Source organism: Mastigoproctus giganteus, chromosome 2 (genome assembly GCF_048544385.1).
Source record: "Mastigoproctus giganteus isolate SK-2022 chromosome 2, ASM4854438v1, whole genome shotgun sequence".
Taxonomy (NCBI): domain Eukaryota; kingdom Metazoa; phylum Arthropoda; class Arachnida; order Uropygi; family Thelyphonidae; genus Mastigoproctus; species Mastigoproctus giganteus.
The window spans coordinates 248,554,491-248,566,726 of record NC_143576.1 but is presented as its reverse complement, the minus strand read 5'-3'; the positions used below and the strand labels follow the sequence as shown (position 1 = coordinate 248,566,726).

Sequence of the window (12,236 nt, the reverse complement as noted above, 5' to 3'; positions counted from 1 at the left end):
ATATTTATGCACACTACCGTTTATATCATCACTGCACTTTTGTGGGTGTGGTCATCTGAAAGTTCGCTCCCATTGGATTTATATACACATCCAAACGTCTCTGCCATTCCTGAAAACACTGCTGGAAATTATTTTCTGGAAGTCGTTTAGTGGTCTCTCTCCCTCTCCGTCTTCATAGCATAAATTTCATGCTCTCCTCCCCAACTGCCAAGCTATCACTATGTCAACAGCTTTCGAAGACGGTCGTCACAATTCCCGTTTCCAAAGACAGCAACCTTCCCTACATCTTCTTATGCTATAAACATCACTTGAGAAAGGGAGAAAGTTATTTTAAGTTCTGTTGATATTTAAGAATACCTACTTTCCCCACTCTATGAACTGGTCTTTGCATCAGTGTCTTTCTTTAACATCATTCCCCTCCCAAGAGTGGTGTTTGTGATTATCAGACCGTTGCACAGAAGAATCACTGTGTCAACTGGAACTTTTTTTTTTTTTGAGATTTGTCCCTGAGAAGGGGACGGTGGAAGACATAAGTGCGATGACCTAAAACAATCACTCAAAGAAAATATATTCTGCACAGCTATACATCTGATCTTGTTCTTTATTTAAAAAAAAATAAAGAAGGAGCTGTTTTATCTCATCAAAAGTTGTCGTAACATGCGATTTCTCGCTAGACGGCAATGACATTGTCTACAGTTTTATTTCTGGGGCATTGAATTATAGAAGAGGGGAACACATAATATATAAAAAAAAAAAAAAAACCTGTACACACACAAAAAAATTAAATAATTATTAATAAAATATATATACATACCTCTTGAATAGGCGTGCTTCCATTGCTGGACTGGAGAGAAGGTATACTGCTTCCTCCTGTCTGGGGTGAATTCGGTCCCGAATCCGGTCTACTAGAGCATCCATCGGCTGCAATATCCAAAGTAGTATATCATAATGGTTGCAACATCCAAAAGAAACTCTGTTTCTTCGTTTAATTTTTATTTCAAAATTATAAAGAGATATGAATCCAAGAATTATTTATTTTCTTTTAATTATTCCCAATTGCAAAGTTTCTTAAATTGATGTTTCGAACGTCCTTATTTGAAAAATTTCTCGTGGATTCGAACCTCTGTACAGATAGTTTTTCTATGGTTTTCAGATTTATAAATCCACACCTGATCAAGCAGATATTCGGGAAATATATCGTTTGCTCTACAGATATTCTGGCAATATGTGAATGATGTATTTACATCAGAAATAATGCAGCCGTGGATAGATACCTGAATGCATTTTGGTTGGATGTGGACAAGGGGGAGGGGGGGAATCTTAATACAACTTGATGCTTCCTAGATAAATTAATTAAAATTCTAATTATTGGTATACAATTGCAAGAATGTTGGTGTATTTATAAATCCATTCCTGATCAAGTAGATGTGTAGCAAATATATCATTTGGAACTTTATATTCTTAAAAACTTAAAAAAGATAGTATAAAATTAAATACGTACATAACAGAAACGCATATAAATGAAAACTTATGGTGGTTCAGAGGCGGACTGGCCATAAGACTTACCGGGGAAACCCTGGTGAGCCTAAAGAGGCTGGTGCGATTTTCAATGTTACATCCTGACCTGGATACAATCTATTTGTTGAAATTATATGAAAACTAAATGTACAAAAATCATAATCAGAAAGTAGATTATTAACGAAAATCATAAAATAATTACTCTAGTTATTTGTAATCCCCCTCCCGACACACACACTTCCTCACAATATCGCCATAAACACTAGCATGAGGCCGCTATAAGTTTTCTCCGGTATGAATTTTTGACCCAGTCGGCCTCTGGGGTAGTCCACAAGTCCCTATTTTATATACTATGTTGTTAATGTAAATACGAGGGTGGTTCCAAAAGTTCATAGACCGACTAAGAAAAAAAGAAAAACTATAACCTTAAAAAAAAAGTTTATTTCAGTGTGTGGTTCTCCTGACTGACCTGGAATGAATTTTTCCCCAATAGTACTAAAACCCTTTATATATCCCCCTAAAAAAAAGTCACTGTCCTCTCAACGTCTATGTGAATCTTTGTTAGAGGAGGTGACCCATAAGGTTTGGAAAGAGGAAGAGTCACTAGAAATCATATTCGAAGAATAAAGGGTGTGGTTAATAACCAAGATCTTCGACATCACAATGAAACTTCCCTCGCTGCTTAATTTTAATAGTTTCACTATTAATTGCGCTTTTAGATATGCCAATATACACTGCAATATGCTTAACTCTTATTGGATGACAGTTAAATGTCCTGCAGAGTCTGTTAGCATATCTAATCGCCATCTCTTCCACTAGTTCAGTTCAGTCCAAACCCAATGAGTACTAATCTTCCCACGACCCTCTTAGGCAGGTAAAAGTTGTACACCACTTGACAAGAGAGGGATATTGTCTTTATTGTATGAAAGTATACAATGCAAACAATATTTCACATCACGGCCAATAAGCCAGATATATATCTGTACGGACGTCCTTTGAAGTCATGCCCTTCAAAAGTAGATACAGTACTCCATAATATTCGGATTCTCCATTTCGCTATTTTAAAAAGACATGGCCTACAAAAAAATCTCTACAAAAAAAAAAAAAAGAAAAAAATATTTGTTAATCACGCCAGAATCGACTATTACATGACAGTTTCTACACAACATTTGCAAATTATTTGAACCACCCTCGTAAAATACTTAATGTTATACTTTCAAAAGCCATTCATTTATCGCTTTTTTAAATTGCAAACATCAAAATTTCAACAGAAGTTGAAGCGTTCTCGGCATAATTTTTTGATCATTCGCCATTTTAAATTGAATTCCTAAGATACTCTTTTAGAAAATCGTCAAAGTAACTTAGATGCCTAATTCTTTCTGATTAGAAATAAAATCAAATCAAACAAAAAAAAGCTTGCACGAAATGAAATCATGCCTCTTGGCTGAATGTTTCATTACGGTTCTCATGTATGGCAGGGAATGGACACAATCTTCCATAAAAGAGGTTATATTTTTTGCCCACTGTTGAATTTTTGAAAGAAAAAAAGATCTGAAACATTTCCAAGCATCTTGGTTCAATCATTTTTGTCACAAAGTGGTGTTGGGCAGTTCAGTACAAACAAACATTTAGCTACACTGGACTGTCATTTTTCAATCAGTAATTTAGATAAATCCCTTGCTTCAAAAACAATTAATTTCTATTTTTTTGAAAGGGAAGAAAAGGGAACAAAACAATAATAACAATAACAAAATCTTTCAAAAAGAAAAGAAAATACAGAATTCACTACTCATAACAACAGCAGAGTATTTCAATGATGTAAATAGGGACTAAATTATGAATCGATCTACATAAGTTATAAGTAACATTCGATTTAATTTAAATTAGCGGTCAAATTCGGAAGGGGTGATTGGAGTAAGGACTTCCGCTACTTTTTTATGCTTAATATAATCTGTATTGCTTAATATATCCTGAAAGAAAAGCACAGTTAACATTTATAAACATGAATATTAGATATAATTAGTAGTGACTTACAAACACGGCAAGCAATCACACATGCACCTTATTGATCATGCAGTCATTAAAACAGGCACACAGAATGCAAACCAAATATGCCCGTACTTGTGGGAGGAGGCCTCCTCTTCGACGGAATAGGGCCTTTATCTTTACGTCTCAATAACGGGCTGCTTCGTCTCTCAATTACCTTCTGTTTCAGCACAGAACGAACTTTTAGATTAGGTTCGGAAGCTAGAGGACAAAAGGCAAGCAAACAATCAGACACAATCGCAGTCACACTGAATATTAATAACATACAAGGTTATATCAGAAAGTATGAGCCTGTGTAGGTTTACAATAATATTCTGAGTATGGTAAGATCGCAAGGAAGAGTTGGTGAATGTGAAAATAACTACATAAGCTTTGAAAAGATGTGTTAGAGGAAATTTTTATGAAACTGAGAATTAAGATCAAAGCTATTTGCATTTAATGCTCGAAGGTCGGGAATCGAGTATACATAAACCTAAAGTGGGTTTTGTTATAAAATGTCCTTCCTTTTCATACATAATTTTGCTCAAATATTTGATTTCAACTAAAAGCAATTCATCTTACTTGAATTCAACTACACAAAAATGGCGCCCAAAAAGATAAATTACTTTATTTTTGTAATTTGGTTATCCTTCGCGAACAACTGTACAGGGAAACAGTTAAGATAGAACGTGTTTTCCTTAAAATTCCGACCTTCGAATGTAGTCAACCGTTACACAAAAATTAATGTTCAACACGACCTTAAATTAAGCAAATGTCCTCCGTGACAGTATAATGGTTTCGAAACTTGTCACTCGTTTGGAGAGTTCTGGATTCGGGTCCCGTCAATGACTGGAGGAATTTCTAAATGTCTCTTCAGTCGGGAATGTTGTTAGCCAACCTCAGGCGGAGGGAGTAGGGAACGTACACTTGAACAGACATAATACACAACAGAACTACACGGTTTAAGTCCCAGATGCTCCAAAGAACCAACAACAACAAATGGATAAAAGTTGGACCAGTGTTGAAATTATTTTCCCATTAATCACAATATAGAATTAATTGTGTTCATCAGTTAAATATTATCGAAGTCTTCACATTCCCACACTGCCTTAGCAAAAAATCCTCCTAAGTTAAACTAGCAATTTCAATTGATAATAAAGAACTACAGTATATATGTTAATTAATTCAACACAGGACATCTAACATTAAGTATTTAAGAAGGGATATTTCCAAAGCTCATTATCGGTGGACAGCGTCAGCAAAAACATCCGGCCGTAAAAGTCAGTTGTAATCATCGTTAGCATACCCCAAGGGAGGCCTAAAAATTAACTGCATAGAAACAAGAAAAACATTTAATAGTAAGTATTTCGCAGTTAGGAGTATTTATCGTTACGTCTACTAAAGCTCATCCCGACTTATGTAAATGATACTTGCTTAATGAAAACCAAATAATCAGAATATAAGGTCAAGTAGGACTATGGAACAGATGCGGATGTCATGTGAGAAAGAAGGAATAAAGTTGCTCGTCGGCCGAAAGCACTTCTTGAAACTGAATATGAAGATTTTGAGGAGCCAAGCAAGCAGTACTGAGGCACCAAAGAAAACGCTTTAAAAAAGAAATTGGGAAAGGGAAGATAATCTCTGCTTCATTAGCATTCTAAATCTTTTGGCAGTTACATTTATTTACATTTACATTCACAGCATGGCAACGTCCTTTTAATTACAAACAGTTGTATAAATTTGCAGATTATGAAGGAAACCACATGGCACAACTACTTCGTAGAATGTGTTGCAGGATCACCTGGATAAAAACAGAATTATACAATAAATACACCTTCGTTTTGCAAAAGGGAAATGTAATCAAAATCTTTTTTCTTCTGCAAGTGACACAAACTATAGGGGGTCCCATAAGTTTGGAACCATAAGGAACTGTTACCAAATATGTTTAAGATGTGCATGATTCACACGAACACAATCATGCAAAGGTACTTTCCAGTCCACGAGAACGGCACGAATTGTTTAATCAAGATTTTATCTCATTACATGTAGTGACAATTTGTTCTTTAAGTTGTTCGACATTTCATATTTTCACATCATACACCTTGGCTTTGAGACTACCTAATAGACCAAATCCAGAGGTGTCAGGTCTTTCTGGGACAAAACGTAGCTTTTTTTTTTTTTTTTTTTTTTTTTTTTTGCACCATAGACGGGATAATTCAGTTAAGGTTATTTCCGAACTAATAACGTGTGTTTTACAGATTAACTTCATACAACATAAAAATTAATCTGATCACTGAAAAGCATAATTGCTCTAAACCAGGATTTTCTTGTTCTTAGTTAGTGCAATGCTCGTTCACAGAACTCCGCGAGTCGATTAGGATCATCTTCACTCAGGAATTTGCTGCAGTTTGAAAGAATTTCACCGATTTCTCTTCAACATGCAATGAATACTGGATTTTGAAATCCGAGTTTCGGAAGACGCGGTACAGTAGTTTCTTTCTGTTAAGCGTAAACGTTTAATAAGCACTGATGTCATTATTTATTCAATAGAAACTACCTCTGAAGATTCATTGAGTTCTTTATCTAACAATGCCCGTCTCCTTGAATTTCGCCAGCAATTTGTAATTGGGACGATGATGATGATGATAACAATGACATGGCAAAATTACTGCCACAGTCCAGCAGCGCAGTCGGGAAAGAGCAACAGAGTCCCCTCCCTCGATCAAAACAAAAACAAAAAAAAAAAAAAAAACAATTTTCTCCAGGTCAAAGCAGATGCTCTGACGTTCAGTTCAGCCTCCCCCTTCCCCACCAAAGAAAAATCATGTGCGCGCTAATGTTCCACATTCTCGTCCTTAGCTGGTGCCATCTATTATAACTGCAACAAAAAAGATAAAAACACATAAACAAACTGTTAGCCTATGGTTTCAGATTATGGGACACCCTATGGCGAATACACACTTAAATTAAGAAGGACAGTCATTGGCTGAATATAATTTTTTTTTTTTTTTTTTTATTGGAGGTTTACTAATTGTAGAAATAAACTGTCACCTAATCTTATACAACTGGAGAGCTCATGTAAATTTAAGAAAGGATTGGATATGAATGACACTATGTGACTTTTTTTTTGTTTGTTTGTTTTAAAGACTGGTATAGAACAAGTCTGGCCTGTTTACGTTGTTTGGCATACATGTCCTTTGAAGGAAAAATAGTGAATTTTTCTTCCTAATCAAAATTTCCTGAAAGTAGCAGGCCTTAGTAAACCCAGTTTATCGTAATTTATATCTTTCAAGTTGCGAGAAAAAGAAATTAAATTGTCCTCTCTCAACTGCAAGGACGTACCCATTTTCTTACAAAAAAGGGCAGAAAAAAAGAAGGCAGAAGCAAGGACGTTGCTCGAGGATAGGGGGGGAGAGATATCGTAGTCAAATATTATGCTTGGCTTGGCAGCTTGCTATGGCCCTGAAACAAGAGAAGTCCCTAAATGAGAGAATGAAAGTGAGAACACCATTCCGTTATTGCTATTTCGAAGTTTAAAACAGCAAAGAATGAAAAATTAGGAACACTTAACAATATGCATAATCGTATTCCACAATAAGGAATGCTAATGTCGAATATAAAAACTGAATTTGCTTATAAAAGGTAAGGCAAATCCAGTTTCTAACTGTTACATTTTTCTTGGCGCACGATAGCCTTAGATGCTGATGCGCCATTAAACTTCCAATAACCAACCAACCAACAGTTTCTTCCAATAAACAACCAACCAACAGTTACATTTTAATGTAACTGTTGGTTGGTTGGTTATTGGAAGAAAAAGAAACTAAATTCTTCAACTAAAGCAAATATCATAGCTGTCAAAGCTCTTTAAACCAGCTAGCAGGTTGCTTTCACATAGGTAGTTGACCTTTGAATTTATTCAAAGTGTCAGCCTCAACTACGAGCGAAGGCAACCTGTTCCAGCAATCAACGACTTGCTGCCTAAAAGAAACCTTCCTACAATATAATTTAAACCTCTTCCCTTCCATTTGAATGTACGCTCCCTAGTTCTGGAATTCTTTATGACAGTGAAAATTCCGCCCTCATTCATTTTACTAAACCCCTCTCAGAGCCTTACAAACTTCAATCAGGTCACTTCTGAGGTGCCTGGTTGCTCAGCTCTGCAGCTCACGTAATCGGAGTCTTTCCTCGTACGTTCACCCTTTTGTCAACCTCGCCATGCGAACTGCCCGTCATTGTACCCGTGGATCCAATGTTTTTTTTTTTTTTTTCAGATGAGTTCTCCATTCTTGAACATGGGATTCCAGATGTGGTTTTACAATTGCCTTGTACAGTGGGACTATGCCCTCCATGTTTCTACAGGATAATCTTCGATAAATCATCGATAGGACACCAAGGGCTTTCCTGGCTCATAATATTAAGACCAACATAAGACCAGGAAATCTATCATGAATTTCCAATAAACTAGGCAACGTCATAAACCAAAGTTCCAATTTGGTGAGACAATATTAGTCTCATGTTGCGAAACAGATAAACAGTACGTACTTGCTGCAGAGTTTGCAGTTATTAGAGTGTGGCCACACATCAGATCAGAACTGAATTTGATCACCTCGTGAATTCAAATCACAACATAAGCTGCTAAATGGTCTAGCAAGATATGAGATCATAATATTTCACGTTTTGCCATTATGAAAAGGCGAAATATTACAACATATTTCGCCCTTTCATAATCAATGGAACACACGCCGTATTGCCAAAATTATGAAGGGGATTTCCAAATAATGAACCACAATCGCCATCCATGTATCGGGAATAGTAATAATAAATAAATAAAAACATTTCATATCAGGGTTAGCCGAAAGAACAAACTCATACACCCATGTGTATTATGTCTGTAAACTGTGTTCTCTGGTCGGTTCGCCAGTTTGAATCGGCAGGTGACTAAACAGAAATCAAGATTTTTGATCATCGGACAATCGCATATTCGAGAATCCTTTAACCCACAGATATAAACACAATACATAGGAGTAAAGTGTGCTTATAGAACTAGAATTAGCACATTAACTAAGGTAACACACAGTATTCGTAAATGTTCCCCAAAACAATCAAGCATGATTCCCTTCCAGTAATACTATTAGTAACCAGGCGCATACCAGCCGATATTTGTTAGCATAAAAACAATATGTATACATAAATATAGATAGATATATGTTTAAGAAGAAATAAACTTTTAATAATCAGTGTTAATATTATCAAGCCATTTTGTGGTTAAAAGTTAAAATATAATTTAAATAATACAGTAGTTTAATGATATGGAGTAAAAATCTCGGATTACTTTAAACTGAGATCCCTTTCGACAGGATTCTCGTATCCAAAACACATTCCACTGAAGTTAAAAATTGATCACGGTACACACATAATCCACAGGGTGTGTACGCGCCAGACATTTCAAAGGTGGATGCCGTGGCACCCTGACGTACCACAAGATTCATGGGGGAAACCAAAATGTCACTAAAACTGTTACATCAATTTCTGGAGCGACATCTGCTGAAGCTTGCACCTTATATAGCAAACTTTAAATGGTAAGCATTTAGCAAACCTCAGGACATTCTTTTTATTGCATACAAGCCTAACATTTTTGAAACCACATCATCATTAATTAGTGAAAGGAATTCATAATGAAGTCAAGTCCGTAATGGTTTTAGGATTGAACCACAATGTCTGTAATACCTATCATTATTTATCTGGAGGATAGTCAGAATGGCGAAAGAGTTAACTCAGCCAAGATGGTACAGTCGAAGATAATGACATTCTGATTTCTTTACCTACGGTAAAGAAATCAGAATGGTTTTAGGATTGAACCACAATGTCTGTAATACCTATCATTATTTATCTGGAGGATAGTCAGAATGGCGAAAGAGTTAACTCAGCCAAGATGGTACAGTCGAAGATAATGACATTCTGATTTCTTTACCTACGGTAAAATATAGAAATATAAATTTAGTCCAGCCCGAAAAAGTGATGATTGTTAAAATGGATCAGGACAGCGCGACCGGAAACACAAAGGCTGTTTCGGCTGACAGAAGAAAGTCCATTCATTAATTAAGTACTCTGTGTAGGTGATGCGAGAGGGAAATAATTGTTCCACTAAAAATAAATCCGTAAATGAGATTTATTTGGCAGCCGCACATACTGAACTGGCATTTGTCCATTCTCCTCAAGGGGAAAAGCAGCGGGGGAGGAATGGGAGGATGTACAACAAAAGAAAGAAGAAAAGAGGCATTCAGTTATAACTAAGAGCATAAGTAAGTTACAATAGTAAGATTACTTTGAATGAAGAAGACACGTGTTCAGAATTCCATGCAAATACATCTACCAGCACGTACGTCTATGTTTAAGGATGGCCACTTTTATCTGAGATTACCTGTTTTTCTTAGAGGGAAATCGTCATCGTATTTGCTAAGAAGAGGATGCTTGCAACGCGGTGATATAGAGCTCGTAGAGGGCGGAGATGCCTGGTCAAGAGAACTGTGTTTACGGGACCTGGAATTAAAAATGCAAGATTTAATTTTAAAAAATTCTTAAATCTACAAAAATCATTGAAGTATCGGGATGATAATTAATATACATTGCATAACAATTCATTATTTTTCATGCAAATACAAGGTTGCAAAAACTTCTGAATGCAAAACTGAATATATTAATTTTTCTGATATTTTCGAATCTCTTTTCTAACAATTTTGAAACTTTTATCTTCCTTAATTCCTTTACTTCTTATATCTCTATTGGGTTTCAATTTTTAATTATAGCAGGGCATCAACAGAAACAGATTTACCGCAATACCGTGAAAGATTACATTTAGAAATCTGTCATAGTTCCTATTATGTCCAATTTTAGCTACGATGAGAAGTAATCCTTTTGTGGAATGAATTAGACTAGGTGTGCACAGGTATCCACCGAGTTTTACTGCATTTCTGTCCGAGAATGATATCTAGATCGGCAACATTTGTTGTTTGTTGAGGCCTATCTCTGATGAGGTCGTTCCAGATGATCCCACAGATTCTTGATGGGATTCGTGTCCGGAGAATACGCAGGATAGTGTAAATGTTAGATATCACTGAAGTGCTCTCTACACCATTTCTACACAATTATGGGATGAACGGGTGAAAGAATATTCAAATACACTCTGCAGGTGAAGGGCATACCCACACCAGCGGCTTGTGCTAAGGGCGGAATATATTCTGTATCCATTGCTTCGTGCAGCATCTTCTACATCCTGTGTCCGTCAGTGTTAAACAATATGAGCGGCGATTCGTCTTATCACAATACTTTTCCCTTGCTCCATCGACCTACTGCCGCCGTTCTCGACACTAATGCAATCGGATTCGTCCTTAACGATGACACTGATTGAAGACTCTGCATCTATGATCATTTCTCTCATGAGACCGCAGGTGTCATCTGTCTTTTGCCATGGGTCCATGGGCATTGAGGCACTGCAGCTCTACTCATAGGTATGAGATACCACGTGACCAAGACAATCACGAGACTTCATTTGTCAACGATGGGAGGCGTACAGATATTAGTACATTTTGATTCTCTAATATATTGGTAGGGCATTGTGTATTCTTCATATTCTAAAGATGGACGCTATTAATGCACTATCTAAAATTAATGTTTACTTCTTTACCAATTTATTTTACACCAAAAACCCCACTAATGGAACAGAACAGCTGAATACTGAGCCTCAGAAGATTGCCTTATAACTGGAACAAAATGTCTTAATCACTAGTTCGAAATTTTCATATAATTTACAAAGATTATAAAATCCCAAAAGATTTTTTAAGGATTACTTTCACTATTTTTTTACCATTAAAATAAGAAAAACCTAATAAAATATTAGTTGAGTTATATTAGTAGAGTTATATTACTGCACCAATCTACAATATATTTGTGTCAAATAGATACCAGTTGGTACCAGGCGGAGTTCCGATAAAGTATTTATATAACATCTAAAATGTCAGATAGAAAAACCTCAAGAAAAATCTATAAATGAAACTGAGAGTTCATATAAGAATGGATATCTGGATCAGATATCCATTCTTATGAGCTCTCAGAACATTAATTAAATAAAAATTTTCGTTTATTCTTTTTCTAGTCAAGACCTTGATCTGGTAAAAACGGAAATTAACAACACTCTCACTGCAGTCACATCTTACCTCTGCCAGTTCGGGCTCAAGATCAATCCTGCTAAGTCCGAATTCATGGTGTATTCATTGAAGCAACCTCCTTCTTCTCTCCAGCCTTCGGTCGGCAACACCCTCATCCCAATTGCATCCAGCCACCGTGATCTGGGCGTTGTATTCGACTCCAAACTTCGATTCAACGCCCACATAGACATGCTCCTCACACGTGCTTCAAGACTCCGGTGGATAGCAAAACAGCATCTCCTTCATATCAGAGATAAAAAGACAACCGTGAGGTACATAAGAGCAATCATCTTTCCACCTTTACTCTATGCTGCTGAAATTTGGGCGTCAGCGGCACCATCAATAAAGAAACCACTCTTTGCCACAGAATTCTGGCTCCTAAAGTGGGCCAACAGGAAGCACAACCTTCCAGTTCTGATTCATACCACGCAGCTCGCCAACTCTCTCGGGATTCCACGGCTTCCCACCTTAGTCGAAGACCAACGCCTC

General features: G+C 36.5%; 1 protein-coding gene across 4 annotated transcripts in view; it reads right to left on the bottom strand.

Moving 5' to 3' along the window:
• Nucleotides 1–12,236, bottom strand: part of LOC150090364 (histone deacetylase 4-like) — a 449,332-nt gene that overhangs the window by 124,954 nt on the left and 312,142 nt on the right. For 3 of the 4 annotated variants that reach the window (XM_090389832.1, XM_090389833.1, XM_090389831.1), the window contains 3 exons: nucleotides 9,965–10,083; nucleotides 3,640–3,765; nucleotides 815–921 (listed from right to left, as the gene is read on the bottom strand). In XM_090389832.1, the coding sequence (XP_090245958.1) occupies nucleotides 815–921; nucleotides 3,640–3,765; nucleotides 9,965–10,083 (352 nt within the window). The remainder of the gene's footprint in view (nucleotides 1–814; nucleotides 922–3,639; nucleotides 3,766–9,964; nucleotides 10,084–12,236) is intronic. The other variant, XM_090389834.1, reaches the window with a different exon arrangement.